Source organism: Thermobia domestica, chromosome 16, assembly GCF_964235325.1.
Source record: "Thermobia domestica chromosome 16, izTheDome1.hap1.1, whole genome shotgun sequence".
NCBI lineage: Eukaryota > Metazoa > Arthropoda > Insecta > Zygentoma > Lepismatidae > Thermobia > Thermobia domestica.
This window is the reverse complement of record NC_137469.1, coordinates 28,407,009-28,427,492: the sequence shown is the minus strand read 5'-3', so window position 1 is coordinate 28,427,492 and position 20,484 is coordinate 28,407,009. Positions and strand designations below refer to the sequence as shown.

Below are 20,484 nucleotides of genomic sequence, written 5' to 3'. Positions count from 1 at the left end.
ACTTCAAATTATATGCCCGTAGTCAAACATCTATAAAAATTGTTGCCTGAGTACTGCAGGATTTTGAAACACGTATTTTTGAAAAGCGCACATATTAGTTCCTCAGTGAAGTCTTGACCCGACTATGGTAGATCCATAGTTCTGGAGCTATAGACCGTTAAAGTTCACTTTTTCATGTTTTCGGCAGACTGGAACTCCAAAATGACGGATTTCTGCACCCAGATAGGTCTATACTTTTTGTCTTATCTTGGTGCCAGGAATCACCTAGTCAACTACTGACTATTTTTGCTTGTATTTACTGAATTGGCCCGAATATACAATATAGTACGATATTTTTTTAGTTTGAAAACTATTTTCTAAAAATCATACTGGTATTATAATAACACTCTAGCCCTATATTTGATTTTTTTTTTATTTTTTTTTTTAACTTCACGCAGTTAAACTCTTTAAGCTAAAGGTAATGGATGATTAATTAAAAATGAATAATAAATGTGAAATTAAATTTTATCTGCTCTCCCATCGGGATTCTAACCCAGGACCACGTGTACCAAAGACATATGCAGTAGTCACTAATCTCAGAGCCCTTACACTTGGAAAAACAAAATAATTTCCTTCTACGCACGACTGTTTCATCTATATCACTCTCCGGCAACCGTCCCGTGCTGTTGCGTGACAAGTCAAGATCAGAGGTACATAATAGATAAAGTCTGTATATAGGAAACAGATAATGCGTCATGTTATGATTCAAATGGTCAATATTCTGATACCTAAAATATGCTATTAATGTATTTTCACTGCGTTTCCATGGGAATTTCGAGAAAATTATACCTTTACGAATGAATACGTACAGTTCGTATTTCAATATATACATGAAACTACAATTTTTATTTCCTGGCATTGATCCGGATGACTGTATTCCAGTAATTATACTTAAGTTGTAATTTTAAAGTCAAGAATGCCCCCTTATTTGATAAGCACGAATTTCCTGACTTTCCTAGGTCACGATTTCCAAATTTCCAAATCTATAAATATGTATTTAAAAAAATATATTTCCTTATCTATTAAGCATGTACATGTATATAGTGTGTATATAGGTAGTGAGGTTTTGCAAAACGAACTAATTTATTTTCTAAAATATTCTCTGCCAAATATCCGGATAAGGCAAGAAAAAAATACAGCAGACCTACAATTCAAGTATCCTGAAAAGGAAAATAACGAAAATAAAGGGAAACCGCCTTACAATCTATATAGTTACTCCCAAAATAAGAAAATGGACTTTGGTCGAACTTAAAAGTATTCTTAATATTCTTTGATTTGGTATTGACTACTGAGTACAGGTAAACTAACTTCGAATCAATTAGCAGTAGACAGCAACCAGGTTGTCTTCTTTCTTTATTTCAACTCAACGTGGATGCGAACCAGTCTACTGTACTGTACTGTAATAAACAAACAGGACCGGATTAAAGAGGGGGGGGGGAGATTTAGGGGGGCTGTAGCCCCGGGCCTCCAAGTGGACAGGGGCCTCTACTCTGATCAAAATCTCAACAGGCTATCTAAAAAGACTCATAAAGACATAATCACCATCATAAAATAAAATATAACCTAAAAATACGAAACATATTCCCTTAACTTTCCGACTGTAATTTCACAGAAACTTAATAGGCGAAGTCAGAAGGTGCCACATATTTTTTCTATCCCCGGACCTCCAGATCAGTTAATCCGATCCTGTTAACAATGACAGAAGCAAGTACAACTTTCGAATTTTATCAGGGTTCACATTGACATTTATTTTGAGAGAGACAAATTAGCAGAGCTTTGCTCGCTATAATGTTCACAAACTTCTAAAACTCTATCACTAGGTCGTAATGCATGTAAACGCGCAGTTAACTACGCCTTCCAAAAACAGAAACACGGAAGTAGGTAATTGTAAATAATTTTATGGATAATGCCAATGGAAGCACTGCTCTGAAACTTTTTTTTTTTTTTAACAATTCAATTATTTTTACACCCTCTTCCCCCTTACACCTATTTTTTTGATATCCTACTTTTAGGACAGAAAAGGGTTATTTCTGATTTTTTTGTCTCATTTGTGCTAGAGAAAGTTTTCAAAGATTTATTCTTCATCAACATTGAATAAACGAAATATCGAGAACACTTTATGATATATAATGTCTTAATGTTCACGACATAGATTTAGAAAATAAAATAAAATTAAGAAAGAAAAAAAAAAGGAAAATTTTTGTATCATCTTTGCACTAAAATGACATCTTCTAATGCAAAATCGAGAACTCATATGCACCGAAACGTTAATAGTTATTATCAGAGCCCGGATGTTGTTGACTTAAAATTTTCTAAAATGTGACCTATAAAATGACACTAAAATTCCTGTAAAATGACCCTAAAAATCACAAAAAATTGACCTTAACACTTGCGTTTTCTTAAACGTTTATTTCGTTAAACATTGACATTTTTTAAATATCCATTGAATTTTTAGTTAACATTTCTCACTCATATTCAAAAAGTATTGTTTCACTTAGTTGCAGTCCATTGATCATTTATTTCTATTGATCAGTCCATTGTACGGCATTGTAAGTATTGAAAGTGTCAATTCACTCCCGAGTTAAAGCTAGGAAACACTCTTAAACAATAAAAGTTCGCAAGTGTAGACAACATGAAAATAATAGATAGAAACATGTTTAAAATCCTTGTACACTTTCTAATCCATTTTAAGTTATTCACGTGATCACAACCTTTGTGGTCAACAACCCAAAACTATCTGTTTAGCCACCTATGAACCCCCACCTTTCGTTAACCAGATACAGCTTAGTTTTCATTAGCTTGTTAAGAATGCAGTTTTTCCACCCCAATAGTCAGGAAGCAAGAAAAGAGATTATTCAACTTCTCTTTTCCACATTCGTAAACCTTGTTCATTTAAAGATTTCCTTATGTAGAAAAAAAGAATAAAAAGATCATAAGCGACCTAAAAGTTACCTTAAAATATTTAAAAAATGACCTGAAATTTCAAAATGGCAAAAAGTGACCAGAAGTTGGCCCTAAAAAAAGTATATTTTTAGAACCTAGAGTTGATGGATAACGTTTTTATTTGAACTTGCCTTGTCCTATGCGTAACAGAAAAAAGTTGACTTGTCAACAAGATCCGGGCCCTGGTTATTATCCTTCCCTTTTATCTTTGTTAATCGTTACCCTGGGCGCAGATCCCTATGCCCCATGCATAAATATACGCCTGGCCATACCACACTCTCTTACTCTAAATACCCTAAATACTCTCGTACTAAGTGTACAAACTAAAACGTACGAAAGTAATGTACTATTTTCGAGGCCGCTCGCCACACAACAATCTTCACAATATAGACATTGTTCCAGAAGGAAGCTTGAAAGACGAGGTGCCTAACATGGAAAAATCTTAGCTATCCTGGAGACGATTCGTTGTATTTGCATGTTAATAAAATTAAAAGGAGCGGATCAAATGAAAATACACTAAAATCATAGGAGAAAAAAAAAGTTTACCTTGTTCAAGAACTATGATACTATTTACTGCTTGTTCACCCTGTAGAAATTTAACGAATTTAATACTCTTTGTACTTACAAATATACCTCTATTTTAGTCATGCGATTCTTATTGTCTGAGATGCAACTACATTTACTGACTATTGATATGCAATATATTATTACTCAAACTTACCAGTTCAGGATCCTGTATAATACTCGTGAAATCAATATACAACCATACTGGCAAGAACATGAAAAGAGCCAGTTTCCCTAGAATATGCAACAATCGCAAATGGTGTATCCCTGTATCATGTAGCACCTGAATAAAACGTTACAATCAAAATTCTGATTAGTAGTTACACTGAATTTACAATATGTTTAAAAGTATTATATTGACACTTATGAACAGTAACTGTAATATATATATATATATATATATATATATATATATGTTCTCACTTCATAATGTAACTTTAGACTTACATTTTACAACAAAGTAAGTCATCTTAAAATTTTACGTTCCACGATTATGTCAGTTAGGCTAAAGGAGACTGGTGATGAAAAATGTATAAAATAGAGTAAAGAAAGTGGGAGGAAACGGGAAAACCCCGAGAAAACCCATGCACATGGTGTTTGTCCACCAGAAAGCTCACTTGTCGTGAACTGGGATTGAACCAAGGACCTCTTGCAGCAGAGATGAACGCTCTACCACTAAGCCATCAGGCCCCCGAGGACTAAAAAATGAAATGAAATCTTTGAGTTTTACGTCCCACGGTTATGCCGGCTAGGCTAAAGGAGACGGTGATTATGAGAAATGAATGAAATGGTGGAATGAAGAAAGTGGGAGGAAACGGGAGAACCCCAAGAAAACCCACGCACACGGTGTTTGTCCACCACAAAGTTCACTTGGCGAGAGCAGGGTTTGAACCCAGGACCCCATACACCAGAGGTGAACGCTCTACCACTGAGCCACCGCGGCCCCCTGCCCCCGAGGACTAGATTGAAAGAGAACTTAAGGGAGTCTTGAGATGATAAGGAAGCCATTTCTGGTTTATATAAGCACTCACAAAAGAATAAACATACTGTTCAGGATAATCACGGTTATGCACCGTGCTGCTTCATTAATCGAAAGAATGTTTTTGAGGCATATTACAGAACGATAAAAAATCCAAACTCAACATCGAAAGGCAATTTAGACAGAGAATGGGATAACACCATTACCAATTTAATCAACCAATATTAAACAGTGAATTACTACAAGCATAAAACTTTATTACTCCGAATTGTCTTCTTAGATTAAATTTGTTATAAATATTAAGAAAAAAATCACTAAATGTGCTTATATGACAAAAATAACGCAATTTAATAGAAATCTTTCATTTTTACGTTCCACGGTTATGCCGGCTAGACTAAAGGAGACGGTGATGATGACAAATGAATACGATAGTGGAATGAATAACGAGAGTACCGCAAGAAAACCCTCGCACACGGTGTTTTGTCCACTATAAAGTTCACTTGGAGCGAGCTGGAATCGAACCAGGAACTACACGCGCCAACAATTTAGATGGAATTTGAGATGACTGTAATTCGACTATTATTTTGAATTTTCATTTAGTCTTTTAGTACAAATAATTTTAGACATACATGAAAAATTACGAAAAAGCACCAATATGAATAACAATATGATATGGTTAAACTGAACTTCTCATCGGTTTCATTTCATAGATGCTGTTGAATGTAATGTGTCACGTTAAGAGGAGCTTCACAGAAACTAGTATTCTTAAATATATGCAAGATATAAATGGAAACAGGGCAACAGTTAATTTGTAAAGTGCACTTAACACATTTATAATGTGGAGATACGTACAGGACTGTCATGTCCCCAAAGTATTATTTTTTTCTTTCTTTTTAATATCTTACTTCGTATTGATGCATCAAATTTACATAAATTTAAGAATTCCACTGACGTTGATGCATAAAGCACGTGAACAACTTATTGCTTAGTACGGTTTGAGCCAGTTTTAGTTCTTGAAAAATGGATAGTCGCTAAAAGCATCCGAAATACTGGAAACTACACCATTCTATATAGGAATATAAAAAGGTCTGTACAATTTGGTATCTTGTACAATGTATTCTATACATTCTATTACTAATTAAAGTCAATGGTATTTTAAGTCTGATTGCTAAGAATGAAATTCTACTCGCAAAACGTAGGACTTAATAAAAGTTTAGGGGCATTCTAAACCCACTCAAGCTACGAACAACAGGAAGACACTCAAAATATTGGCAGACTTCAATTAATACATCGAACTAGGAGAATTCTTTGCTAAGTTATCGATTAATAAAATAAGTTAAAATGACTGAAACTTCCTGAATAAATAAATAAATTAAACAAACAAAAAAAAAAAAAAAAACCAGGAAGTGCTTTCTAATAAGTTCTCCGAAGTCAAGCCTACGTAAGTCTTTAAATTTAGGAGAGCAGTTTTCAGAAAAAGTGATTCTTCACCCTCGAGTTTGAACCAAAGACAAAAAGGAAGTGACACATTGTGGCGACAGAGTAGAGCCCCTAAAACTCAGCACTCGATAACCCAGCAGTCCGGATAACTGAGCCACTCTAGCAGAAAAAAAAAAAAAAAAAAAAAAAGCGCGCAGACCCGCTCAGGGTTATTGCGGGGTATTTTTCTGAGGTCTGTCTTCTCAGGTACATTACTATATAGTGTTGTGTATTCACTAATTTTCATTTAAATTTATAGTAAAGATTCTATGCCTTCATACAATACGTACTTTTCCTTTGTTTACGGGTATTTGGGCAGTTTATTCTCTGTTGTATTCTCAAACAACCATTACATACAAGAACAGTACTGCATTTTCTGAGGAAACATTCGTACTTATTCGTTTTTAGTCCCATTCCCGATAACTCGACATTTTCAAATTCGGCCATCCTTCGGTCCACATTAGAACGATTTTTCTGGACTCTACTGTAATACATTTAGTCTTCAAGTGGGCTCTATTAAAGCAAGCTCTCGGTTTTGTTTAAAGTCAACGAAATATAATATTTTTTTTTACTATACAGGAGAGTTACCGATAATCTGAATCCAGAAGGCAACGTAAAAGTTCCTTAGAAGAGTCGTACTGAAGATAATGACACATCATCGTTGAAACCCATACGAACAAATTACAAAACAGGTGCTTTAAAAAACTGCAATCTTTTCAATATTTAATATGCATCTCATCAGTTCATTAACTAGGTTATAATTTATTAAAGAAATGGCAGTTGGCTATTTTGTAATTCAGACCCATCAATTTGTATTTATGTCCTTCGTCAGCAGCTAGGTTACAGAAGCCAAGACCTAGTTTAGTGCAGTGGTTTCCAACCAGTGTGTCGCGAAATTTTATAAATTAGCATTTAATAATTACTAAAAATCAATTTTGAAACAGACTTACCAGTCAACGCCTTCAGCGGCAGAAACAATCTCAGTATTACATAGAATCACTACTAATTTATTTTATTTTTTTAAAAGAAATGTACAGTCTTACACTATTTTAATTTATATTATTAATAATAAAAAATCAAGCAAGGTGTCGCGAAGTCACGGCAGTTCAGCAAAGTGTGTCGTCAGTCGAAAAAGGTTGGGAACCATTGGCTTAGTGGATTTTAGCCACTGTAACGCGCTCAATGCTCTTCCATTGGGAACTAAATTTTCGAGATATGGCATACTAAAGGCACCGCGCTAACCAATAGACCAGCAAGTAGGGCCTTATGAATCGAAGATACAGATATTGGGCTTGGCTTTTGGATATTTGAGATAATTATGTGAAAAGACATAATAAGAATATGAATAGTTTGCTAGTTGAATCCAATACTTATATATGTTCCCTGTCAATGCCTTAGTGATGCTTTTTTTTTTTAATTATTTGTTTGTTTTTTTGTAAGTTACTATGGATATCCGATCCATACCTTCCAAAGTAACTAACGACAAGGGCATATAGACGATTGATCCGTCTATTTGTGTCCGATGTTGACGTCTGACTTACCTTAGGAAAAACCAGGGATCACCGTCAGTTGCCCTTAATGTGAGCACCATGTGTCTTGGGAATATCCATGCACCGTAACTTCCATTGTAGGAGGTTCCGCTGAAATACAGCAACGGAAATCTTGAGCCACTCCTACTGACGCTTTCCAGAGGCCACGGATAGTGGTGACATAACGAGATGCAAGTGCTCTTTTCAATAGGTCAAACCCTTCAAAAATTCATGAAACTGGCATCAGGTGACTTCACTGGTATGTCCTGGAAGGGAACAGCTTAGATGCCGCCATATCTAACAGAAATTCTCGTGTAGAACGAGATGTATGTGAACAGGCCTTATCAATATGCATACGGACTTGATTTATTGCATTTCCACCCAAACGGGGCAGATGATCTGTATAAATTGGTGTGAGGATATTTTGATGATATAATGTGGAGTTGATTTTGCAGTTTTCAGGCACCCTCAGAATCGTTAACGTGCCTTCATAACACCATATCGCGACAATCAGATCCCTTCGAGAAATTTGGTTGTGACAGATGAAGTCAAGAGTGGTTTTTGTGTTTCGTGAGGTGTACGTTACGGCTCGAAATTTTGTCACAATCTGGTAGATAATTCTATGGTTCATCGAGCGTGGCAACCAACTTCCCTTTTCCCACCGGATAGATGCCGTTCGTAGAGGCGCCTACAGTCGGCCTTTCTTTCTCCCCGATGAGCAGCAATAAGGACATGTCCTTGCCACGTAGGCTGTGGTTCACAAATGACTATACGACGTGAAATCGTCTTTCAATCACACGTTTGTAGAAAGATTTTCCTGCAGGACCATTCGGCACAACTTCCTAGCTACAGGTGTAGAGTCACCGCAGAAAATGTCGCGTTCTACTCCCCTTATTGAGTGAACGAAATACTGGAACGTAATCGTGTTTACGTCGATTAATTATGTTCTTAATAGTCGTTAACCTCAATGCATATCCACCTTCTCTGCACTGTTTTTGAATCTGTGTCATGGTAAACTTCGCGTGGAAAAGTGCTACGACGTAGCTTCCCCAAAACCGCTTCACTGTGGGAACCATGATGTACACACCACACATATGCGAACTTGGTGCGATGTTAGAGGCCTTTGGCTTTCTCTTACTGTTTAATCAATCGGATCGGTCGATTCTGCAAGTAGAGGTGAAGGTTTTAAATCGAACACATATAGGCAGATCAAGCTTCTGTACAAATGCACATATTTTATTTATTGACGTTTGCACATGTAAGTAGGTTTTAACTAAAGGTTTATAATTATGTCCAACTCTACACTTTCACTCTTTCAGCTTCCGGACATCTTTAGTATTACAATTATTTAACGAACTGCCCACATATAGTCATATACTTTTGAGGTCAACTTACACTGGAAATCAATAACAATAAGGGAAACAGAAAGAGTTTAACCAATACCTATGTTCAATGGAGTACCATTCTGACATTCACCTGGTTAAACTGAAAAGACCTTACCCCTACTCGGCTAAGTAAACATGTGTATCAATTACCTGTGTAACTTAAAACAGTCTTCTGTGGAGCTAACTGTAACAGCAGAAAATGGTATGATAAACTAGTTGTCTAGTTCCAGACTCATTATCTTCAGTCCCGCAACGTAAGATAGCAGAAGCATGGTCTGAGGAAATCTATACCTTTCACATTTTTCTTGAAATACAAATTCGCAGTGAAGTCATTCATTAAGAATTAAAATTACATTATATGTTAATATACGCATGCGTCATAGATAATAAAGCTAGCAAATAATGAACTTCTTACCTCAATGCGTATATTTTGCTTATAGTTAACAAATTACGTATATTTCAGCTGACAAATCTCGGTCTTCGACAGATTCGTTATTCAAATATTGCTGAACTCGAATTTTTTCGGGGCCCCGATAGCTCAGTGGTAGAGCATTCTGGTGTATGGTGTCCTTCGTTCAATCCCAGCTCGCGCCAAGTGAGCTTTGTGGTGAATAAACACCGTGTGCATGGGTTTCCGCGTGGTTCTTCCGTTTCTCCCCGATTTCTTCATTCCTCTATTTCATTCTTTTCTCAACACCAACGTCTCCTTTAGCCTACCCGGCGTAAGTGTGGGACGTAAAACTTAACCCTTTCGTGTACGAATAAAAAGAAATCTCTAAATTGGTTCACAAAAATATGTCTTTTTCGACGAGAAGGCTGAACGAGTCATTTGTTAAGTGTTCCCAGAACCAAGAGTAGACCTTCAATAAAATCACTGTACATGAACGGTTACTCAGAAGATTTCATTGAGATTTTGACAATTAATTTTAGTTGCCTATAACTAACGCCAGTACACGAAAAGGTTAAAAATTTTATGTTATTCCTCGAATTTTTTTTTTTTTCATTACATCCTTCTGTATGTCTAATTTGTCTGTACAATGTAGTATGACCTGAACACTTTAAATGTTAACGTAAACACCTTTTCCAAAAATACGTAAAAATGTATAGTCAGAAACAATATTAGGTATAGGCTATCATTTCTTACACCTCCAGCCTATACTTAATATTGTTTCTGACTGTACATTATACACGTATAAGCATTGATCAGTATGTTATCATCATCTTTTCGAAGTTATATCTTTATGTAAGGAAACTAGCTTCAAAATGATGGGAAGAACATACTGATAGATGGTTATTTATGTGTGCCATATATTCTTTATACATATTTGTGTATACTTTTAAAGATACACGTTGTTTTTAGGTACACATCAATACTTAAGGCTGCAGACTACTAAATATTTTTGAAAAACTAATATTTTTTTTTTCTTTTGCCCGTTTTTCGTAAGTGGAAAGAGGTAATAAAATGTAACTTACCACAATATTAGATAATGTTATTTTACACCCGAAAATACGATTCGGAAGAATTTTCAGTGTTGCTATCCATAGAAATTACAGTGTGACCAGAATTTGAATTACTCAAAAATCTAGGTAAAGGCAGCGACTAGAAAAATGAACTCAACGGTAATTGATGACTCATCATGCTGTCTATGTTCCTTGTTTACTAGTTTTTAAATAGTATTTCTATTTATTTTATAAACCTTACATAAATTATTACAAAATAAATAGAAACGTCTTTTAAAAAGTAGTAAACAAGAAACATAGACAGCATGATAAGTCATCAAATTCCGTTGAGTTCATTTTTCTAGTCGCTGCCTTTACGTAGATTTTTGAGTAATTCAAATTCTGGTCACACTGTAATTTCTATGGATGCAACACTGAAAATTCTTCCGATTCGTATTTTCGGGTGTAGAATAACATTATCTATTATTGTGGTAAGTTACATTTTATTACCTCTTTCTACTTACGAAAAACGGGCAAAAGAAAAATTATTAGTTTTTCAAAACTATTTAGTAGTCGGCTCCCTTAAGGTATTTAAATTATACTATATTGTTCAAACAAGGACAACGTAATATGGATATAAGGCGGAAAAAAATGTTTTCAATCAGCATGTGAATAACGGACCTGCTGATGTATACAGATTTGTCAACAGAAATAAAATTTACGCAATAAAGTAAAAACTTGTAACCTTCATTAACATTATATTAGAGATGCAAAAAAGCCGGCTTTTTTGAATCGATGTTTTTTTTCACATAAAAAGCCGGCTTTTTTGGGAAAAAACGAGAATTTTGGAAATTTTGGCTTTTTTCATTTTCATGATTTTTCTATCTAAATAGCTTTCTTATAGTATATTCTATAGTTAGATAAGAATTCCATGACCTAAATGCCGTATTTCGCTCTAAAATTCACCATCAAGATGGATGGAGCACATGCTTTACGAATTAAAGCTAACACGAAGAATGTAGTATTTGAGGGCAATTTTAGAGGCTATTTAACTTTATTTTAACTTTTGAGTTATCGATATTTTTTCTTCTCGATATCATTTCAGTTTGTCGTCTGTTTCATTTCTAAGAGCTTAGTACTCTAGCTTCTAACGCAGAAGTTAAACTTACGTTTTTCTATATATCCGTCAAAGCGTACGTTTTTCAATATATCCCTCTAACCGTACTTCCACATTTCTGTTATACTGTAGCTGTGCAACGATTTAGCAATAATTTTCCGGACACAACCTTGAATACTAATTTATACAAATAATCAGTAGCGGATTTAGAAACGTACTTTGGGACGGGTTTCTCTGATTGTTTCATTTTCTAAAATCTCCTAATTTTATTTGGGAGGAGCTTGAAGTTTATGAGTACAGGCAAAACTAATACTGTATTTCGTTTCGTTTATATATTTAGCGATAATCTTCCGGATACAACCTTGAAGATCATTTTATACTGAGAATCGCTGGCGGATTTAGAACAGTATTTTGGGAGGGTTTTTTTCTTACTAATGTTTAGTTTTTCTAAACATTCGTAATTTTTATTTGACGGCAGCTTAAAGTTAATGAGTAAAGGCATAACTAATACATATTTCGTTTGTTTTAGACATTCCGTAATTTTGGGGAACAGGCTTCAGTCCGATAGACCGCCCCCCCCCCTAACCCTCGCAAAACCGTCACTGCTGGTAATTAGTAATAATAACGATTTAAAAACAATAAGAAATGAAGTCAGCCAACTCACAGTACACACATTATTTCTACTTCATAGATGGAATGAAGAAAAGTTTTGTCAGAATGGTCGAATGCAGAGTTGAATTCCGGACTTCTCGATAGAAGCGCAAAAGCTCCAGTCAATCATGTTTGTTGTGCAGTTGTATTTATCTTAACTTAAATATATTCCGTAGTGCTTTTTTTTTTTTTTTTTTTTTTTTGTGTGTGTGTGTATGTTGGTGGGGTGGGGAGAGTTCCATAATGATATGAAGGGTGTGAGCCAAGAACATGGTAACTAACAAAATTTCAATTGCTGAGTTACGCAGCATCAGATAGGCAGCAACGCATATCGCTTCGTTTAATCCCTCATGTATAGACTTATGTCAAAAATCAGCTTTCCGACTTTCAAAATGGATTGTGCAGCAGAAAATTTCTAATTTCTTAAAATAGTAAAATTATGGGTTACCATGTTCTTATCTCACACCCTTTATGTTCAATCCCTCTTGTTAAAAATACAGAAAACTTGAGGACTGAATAAACCGTGATGGTGCTTATATAAAACTGAAGAATTTCAAGAATATACAAAACCAAAAGCTCTAGGTGTGCAGCCTTTAAGTGTATCATATAAATCTAAGTATTTTTTTAATGTTTTATTTTAATTTTATTTTGTTTCAAAAAGAGGGTATGGAATATTTTGAAATAAAAATACTACATAGAATTTTGCTACTTATTTGAGTATTTTTTTAAAAGAAGTATTTACTTTTAGGGTTGGCTGGTTTACACCAGCAGTTTTTCTTCTTTTTTTTTTTAAATAAACAACTGGTTTAAACCGAAAAAAAATAAAAGGTACGAAAAATGCGAATCGTGTGAACTTCATGCTGACGTTTCCATACATCAAACCATCTGCATTAGTTTTATTTCCTTTTCACCTTTTAATCAAGGTGTCCCATGTTCAATTCTCGGTCGAACCACAACCCTTCTTTCATGCGTAAACAAAGTAGCGGTTCGGATGTCACTTTAAACGAAAGTCTTCTCCTTGATAACCTCGGTATTACGTAAGGATGTTAAGCCTGAACATACGAAACGAAACTAAATTGTATATTTCTGCATGTCTGAATGCCTGTTGTTTTATAAAGAAGCCAAGGTTGCTTAAATATACTGATATAAATTGACAAAATTTATCGATTGCCTACGTAGCTTACAACATTAGCTTGGATTGTATTTTCAATGATATGTACGCACTAAATTTGTAATTTAATACCTCAGTTTCAGTGTACTGATTATGATACGTTGACCTTTAAATTTTACATGCAAAGCAATAACAGGATTTTTTCCGTTATTGATTTACATTTAGAGTAATGACGGGATTTTCCCGATGGCTAGGGCGGGAGTTTCTCAATTTAAGAAATTTACTGACCGGACTTCTTTAAGCTTATGTGACCTCTTCCAGCATAACCCCGTTGTAGCATAATAACACCAAGGCGAAACAAACTTATTTCTGTCAATATGTAATATAAATACATAAAGCAAAATATCTAAACCCAAAAAAACCTGGTTTAAACCAAAAAAGCCTAGTTTAAACTCCCCCCAAAAACGGGTTTTTGGCATTTTCAAAAACAACCATGGCTCTTGCCAACCCTGCTTACTTTTGTATGTAGGAGGTTAAAAAAAATCTTATTTTATACATTGGTTAATCCTTTGGAATTCATAATGTAAATATGTTGAGAAGTAAAACTGTTTGAAATATCTTTTCGAAATTCATGGTTTATTTTCGAGGTTTTATATTATTATCGGCATCAACCACTAACTAAATGACTTTTTGTGTTGTAGAGAAGCGAAACAAAATCTGGTTTATCAATTTAAAGCAGAATTTTCAAAAAAGCCCAAAATTTCCCAAGCAAAAAAGCGAAGCAGAAAAAACCGAGTTTTTTTTCTCAAAAAAGCCGGTTTTTTCCGAGCCCTTGCATCCCTACATTATATTGCTTTCTGTTTAGCTCTACTTGATTTATCTTCTATTTTCTCAAGCTAACTTACCTTTTTCGAAAATATATTTTGAAGTGAAAAGCCCATTGTTGCTACCAGCGCACTCACTAGTCCAATAACGTCAAATGAAAGCTCCGTCATCGTTGCGATTGCTACTCCTAATATAATTGGAACTAAAGAGAAATATACCTGAAAAGGTAATTAAAAATCTCTAAACAAACAAAAAAGAAAGAAAACAAAAACATTGTAGAGCTATGAAAACCAAACAATGTACACTCATGTCCAAAATGATTGTCATATATCTATAACTGTCTTATTGTAAGAATATAATTTGGTAATAATTTTGCAGGTACTCTTTGTACTGATACTGTGGTAAATTTCATAGGAAAAGAATTATAAATACGAAAATTAGAATGAATAAAAGAAAATGTTGCTAAATGGACAAGAAAGTTTTATTTTCGTTTTATTGTTCTTATTTACTGCACTTTTGACATGAAATTTGCCACATACATGTCTTTACCAATTATACACACACTAACATTATAAGAAATACCGGGCGAATTCGTTATCAAATTATATTTCTACAGCAACATATTTATAGACATGCGGCAATAATTTTGGACATGAGTGTACCTGGTAATCCTCAGAGAAGAAATTTCAGTAGCTTTAATATGTCAAACTTTCATTTGCTCTACTGCAAACATGCTACTAAAGTTTACATGTAGTGTTCATTCCCCTTCATTCAATCTCACAGACTATCAAAACAAACTCCCCTACTCTTCTCTTTGCCACTGAAAGTTACAATATCGCATAAAATCTGAATTTTCACCTCAATTTGCTCTACTTGATGTCATTTAGTTTCATTTCATCAATAGTAAAAGGTGATTTTTTCTCATTTTAACCTAGAGAAGCGGTTAATTAACGCTAGTAGATATACAGGGTGTTTCAAAACAACACCAACAACGTTTGGGAGATGATTCCTGACACCAAGATAAAGCAAAAAAGTATACACCAACCTGGGTGCACAAATGCTTCCTTTCGGAGTTATAGGTTGCCAAAAACACTGAATAATGAAGTTTAAAGATCCATACTTCCAAAACTATGGAACCTACTGTAGTCAGGTCAAGACTTCACTTAGGAACTAAAATGTGCGCTCTCCAAAAATATATGTTTCAGAATCCTAAGGTACTCACCAACAATTTCTATAGAGGGAATTTTTCTACGGGCATATAATTTGAAGTACTCACTAACTACCTCTATAAAAATTGTTGCGGAAGCACCACAGGATTCTGAAACTTGGATATTTGGATAGGGCACATACTAGTTCATAAGTGAAAACTTGACCCAACTACGATAGGTCCCATAGCTTTGGAGTTAGTGGACCTTTAAAGTTCATTTTTTCATGTTTCCGACAGCCTATAACTCCGAAAGGAAGCATTTGTGCACCCAGGTTGGTCTATACTTCTTGTCTTGTTTTGGTGTCGGTAATCACCCTCAGAATCGTTGTCGGTTGTTTTGAAACAGCCTATATATATATAATGATATTAATTAGAAGATACATATAACAAAATATAAATTTACTCCTGGAAAGGGAGTACTAACTACAATATAAAGTAGATAAATGTGAAGGAGATTTCATGAAACTGATTAATGAGTACAGGTAAATAAAAGAGTAGCTATAAAGGTTTCGTGTGTCTTAGTCAGTACTTAATGTTCTGTTGACATGAAGATTTGTGAAGGGTTCTACATCATTTAGGTACTATTTCGGTCTTTGTTTAAGAGGGAGGGTGCGAGCAACATCTTATTTTATTTAAATTTGGCAACTGCCGATACGTTATCTACTGACTGAGACAGTAAGATTTAATACCTCGACACAACATTTAATACAATATAATTACCTTGTAAGTTTGTTTTTCTCCCAAAATAATCCGCGAAAGGACAACAGTAAAGAGAGGCATCGTCGCTTTAACTGAAAATAAGAAATACATATATCAATATCCAGAATCAATCACATTAATTTATAGCTGAAGGTATTTTTTAAAACGTAAGCATATTTTGCTCTAACTTACTTATTTCACGATAGAGATATCAAGAAACATATTAAAGTTCTATCTAATCGAAAAGCACGGTAGTTGTGGTATATTTGGGAACATCACAAAAATTGCTGAGTTGACTTTGAGTTTTACGTCCCGTTCAGCAGCGAGGCTATATGAGACGTGGACCTACTGATTAACGTGGAATCCGAACCACATGAGCTCCCGCCGGGAATCGAACCCGGGTCTTCCACAAAAATTGCATACTGATTACTAGAGTATATATAAACTTAAAAGTACTCACTTTGCTCTTCTTCTACAGTGTTACGGATTTATGAAATCATTAGGAGTCAACCAATTTGTGCTGCCTTCACTGACAGTATTGTCAGAACAGAGAAAATTAGACCCATGATTATTTCTGAAATTTGTAATAGATGAAAAAAAAAAATGCAAGGTGAGTATCTTTTTAGCCTATGCTTGTAGTGTGGCTGATAAACCTAATTGTTTAGTTACTTGACGAAACTGGTACACATTACTATTTTGATTTAAAACTCTATACTTTGCTCAGAGATTGTGATTACCAATGTTGATAAAGATAGCATGAAAAGGTTCGATTTTACTCTTAAGATAGCTTATAGTGACAACCAACCAAACGCTGATGCCTGTTTTTATCGTGTATATTCACTATCGTTTTGTCTGTTCCTTACAAACGCACCTCCACACGGGCCCAATAACTTAGCCTTGCCCACCGCTATAAATAATCTGCATTGTAGTCATCTTTTTCGCTTTTTTTTTTTTTTTTTTTTTTTTTTTTTAACTATTATGCATAGAACAGGCATTTATTCTGAAGTTAATCGTCCGCCTAGTTTTTGGCTAAAAGGGTAATAATTGGTTCCTTTCTGTACGAAAGTTTAATTCAATTCGCATAGTATTCCCGAGTGCGCGTTAGCGAGTGAAGGCGGGTTAAAGCTCCGCAGGGCACGTTATTTTCTGTCTTTATTACAGCTAAATGGGAAGGAGGACCTGTGTTTTAGAACCTTGTCGCAGGCACGTAGCCAGGATTTCGTAAAGGGGAGGGGGGGGGTCCGTGACATGAAGTACTGTAGTTATCACACAAGAGGTTCGATTATTCTAAACTATTTTACTGGAACAAATATTGTTTTTTAGCTAAGATTTCGTAATTCGGAAGGAGGGGGGGGGGGGGGTTACATGAAATCCTGAAGGCCCAGGAGCTCCATCAATCTAAACTATTTTACTGGTAAGATATGTTGGTTTGTTAGGACAATAAAATGAGGATATGTTACGTAAGTATTTTAGTAACAAACTATGAAGAAATCTCGAGTAAAGGAATAAAATAAAGTACTGAAAAAGATTTTACAATATTTACGTTCCTTCCTGTGTTCATTCAAATATAGAAAAATTCCTTTCATTATGACCTCAACTATTATAAAAAGTACATATTTAATAATATCTTGCAAAATATTTTAAAAATATTAGTGTTCCCTTCTCTGTTGAATCAAATGTTTACAGAACTTTCTTTCCACATAACTTTTTGTTTTCATTATTCTGTCAACTACTGTCTGTTCCAAATGACAGGTTAAAGGAGCAGTAGAAAACTGTTTCTGAAATAACATGTTTGATACTGCAGAGAAATGATGATGAAAAATTATGATTAAAAAAATGTCCACAGTGTTACAAAACGGTACTATGCTTTCGAAAGCTTGAAATTTCCCTGACAAGTAGCGGAAATTCTGAGAATTTCCGTAACTTTTCTAGAAATTTCAAATTCTTTGACTTTTCCAAGATATCCTGCTCATTCGCCACCACGTATTGAAAGTAATACAAATCTCCTCATAAGAAAGAGTAACCAAAAGCTTGCTATTGCTTTTTATTATTAACACTGATTTTTCTTTTTTCTCGTTCCTTAATTTTCTCATTTCTGGTCTCGATCCGGACCCCCCCCCCCTTCTTGGCTACGTGCCTTGGTTATGTTACTTAGCTTTACAACTTTCTCCTTGTTTCTGAACAGTTATTTGCTTATTATATTTTCTACAATTTATTTTTAGATTTATTAAAACATGACTTTCACTTAGTTTTAATAGATTTTCCTGCTTATCACCTTATTGTTTCACAAACTCTAGTAATGTTATCTCATACCCAGGTCTGCGTGTCTGTATACCTGCAGCCATGTTTACATTCCCACAATACCACCATGCACTACCCCTGGCGCCAAGAAGTTCCCTCCGCTTGCCAAACAGTTCCATGTTTCAAACTGCTGGGTTAAATTTACAATGCCCGTTCCACCTGGTATATTCACTCAGAAACGAGAAATTACATACTGTTATGAAAGGGGGTCTAAACTTTCCTAACCTTAAGCTAACCTATTCCTACCCCTACCCTACTTATTACTCTACTCTACCCTACCCTATTCTACACTATACGTTTTTAAAGTGGTCCTACTTATCGATGCGCAGCGAGAGCATGTATTGTAAAGTTTACCCAAACTGCTTACATAAGAAAATAAACACAACTTTCGCTCTCCTTATACATTATCAAGCACACAAGCAAATTATTCATTTCTTCCCGGTAAATTTTCCTAGAAACAGACGACCAACTTTGGAACTTAACCCACAGAATACCGTATTTAAAGCCATGAAGGTTATGCACTCCTAAAATTAACCTGCACCAAGGAATGTGGCGTCGTCTATAAAACACAATGTGCCTAGTTCGTTACTTGGCATTCTCTCATGAATGTTGTTTAGCAAATAGTTTCATTAATGCAAGTTTCAAGTTAGCTCACAACTTTTAACGTGTTTATCCCAAATAGATCAAAAATAAGGTACATCACCGCAATAATTATTCAGTTTGTCTACAAAAAATGAAATATTTGTAGGCCCGAAGTACTGTACAAAAGTGAAATCGATAATAAAATACACTTTCACTTAAAAAAAAAAAATATTAATAACTCAGACTATAATATGCAATCAGTTACTTCTGCTGAAGCTCTAAAAATATAACTTAATATGATACATAAATACAGGGGATATAATCCCATACTTCAATATACGGATTTGACATGACCTTGAGTGTCAAATACTTTTAGGGACCGTATAATAATATTGTTTAAAATTGTACTATATTAATCAAAGAATAAACTAATCGTGTCTAAAAGCACAATGTCTGTGCATATCGGAATTAAACGGTATCTTATTTCGAAAAGTAAACAACAATATGTTTATAGTAACCTACTTTAGTAATGAATGTAGGTTGCAAAACGAAACTAGTTGTACAATTTTAATTGCATGCTTACCTGTATGAGCGTACGACACAGGCACTTTCCATATACTAACATGAGAAAATACTGATGCTAAAAACTTCCCCAAAGCTAGCGGTAAAATTATTTTCACATAATATTGCCAGCTAATGTCAACAAACCTTCTAACACCCCACAAATTAAAAAATGGTCCAGAATAAATGCTTATAGAAAGTAACTGCACCATTGTTACTGTCATGGGATATTGAAAGTCATTTAACAACATTTTTCCAATGACATTATTACTAGAACTAACAATATACCATAGAATACATAAACAAAATATTTTGCAGGCATCACTAGCCTGCCGACTCCCCGCCATGCTGGCAGACGCACTCTGACACTACAGACTACAAACCAATGTTGCCAACCAATTAAACAATAAGTTTGTAAGCCATCATCGTATCTCCGTTTAATCAAAGACAATTCTCAGGGGAAAAGTTGTCGAAAGAGTTATTTTTAAGAAGAAAAGGAGCATACTTATCAAATAGATGTGAAAATGACTAATCTTTAGAATGTCAGGGATATCCCTCTCTATACAGAGCCGGATTAAGAACCTCTGAGCAGGACCGTACTGCAACTCAGGGGCTCAACGGAAAAGTACTTTCTAAGGGGCCCACTCACATGTACGTATTGTCCCCTCCCCTGATAATAAAAGGAGTCAGGGAGTGTCACTCGGATCAAGTATGTTGGAAAGTCTAAAAATGCAGATTTAAAACTTTTTTAAGACAATAATTTCTCCCCTGACACTGACTGATCTGACGTAATGCCCAATCCTCCATTCTTCTCTGGCAACTGTACAATCATCTACACAAGTTCGAATACTTTATATCTTCCCCCAAAATAAAAATGCCGCACTTGTGCCATAAACCTTAGGCATAAACATAGGCGCCCCTGTGCATATACAAATACATATATGAAGCACAGAAGTAATGTGTAATTTATACAAATGCAACACTTCTCCATTCTCCAACTGTAATATTCTCCATAAGTAGAAGCTTTGCTTTGTATATACTTAAACACATTGAAAAACATTTATACTTAACA

The 20,484-nt window shown here is 34.8% G+C and overlaps 1 protein-coding gene across 1 annotated transcript in view; it reads right to left on the bottom strand.

Moving 5' to 3' along the window:
* Nucleotides 1–19,789, bottom strand: part of LOC145672956 (solute carrier family 35 member E1 homolog) — a 41,446-nt gene extending 21,657 nt beyond the window's left edge. Inside the window, exons 1-4 of the mRNA XM_081742210.1 lie at nucleotides 19,435–19,789; nucleotides 15,990–16,060; nucleotides 14,143–14,280; nucleotides 3,704–3,829 (exon numbers count right to left, since the gene is read on the bottom strand). Coding sequence (XP_081598336.1) covers nucleotides 3,704–3,829; nucleotides 14,143–14,280; nucleotides 15,990–16,060; nucleotides 19,435–19,759 — 660 coding nt within the window. The 5' untranslated portion in view covers nucleotides 19,760–19,789. The remainder of the gene's footprint in view (nucleotides 1–3,703; nucleotides 3,830–14,142; nucleotides 14,281–15,989; nucleotides 16,061–19,434) is intronic.
* Between the last annotated feature and the right edge of the window lie 695 nt (nucleotides 19,790–20,484).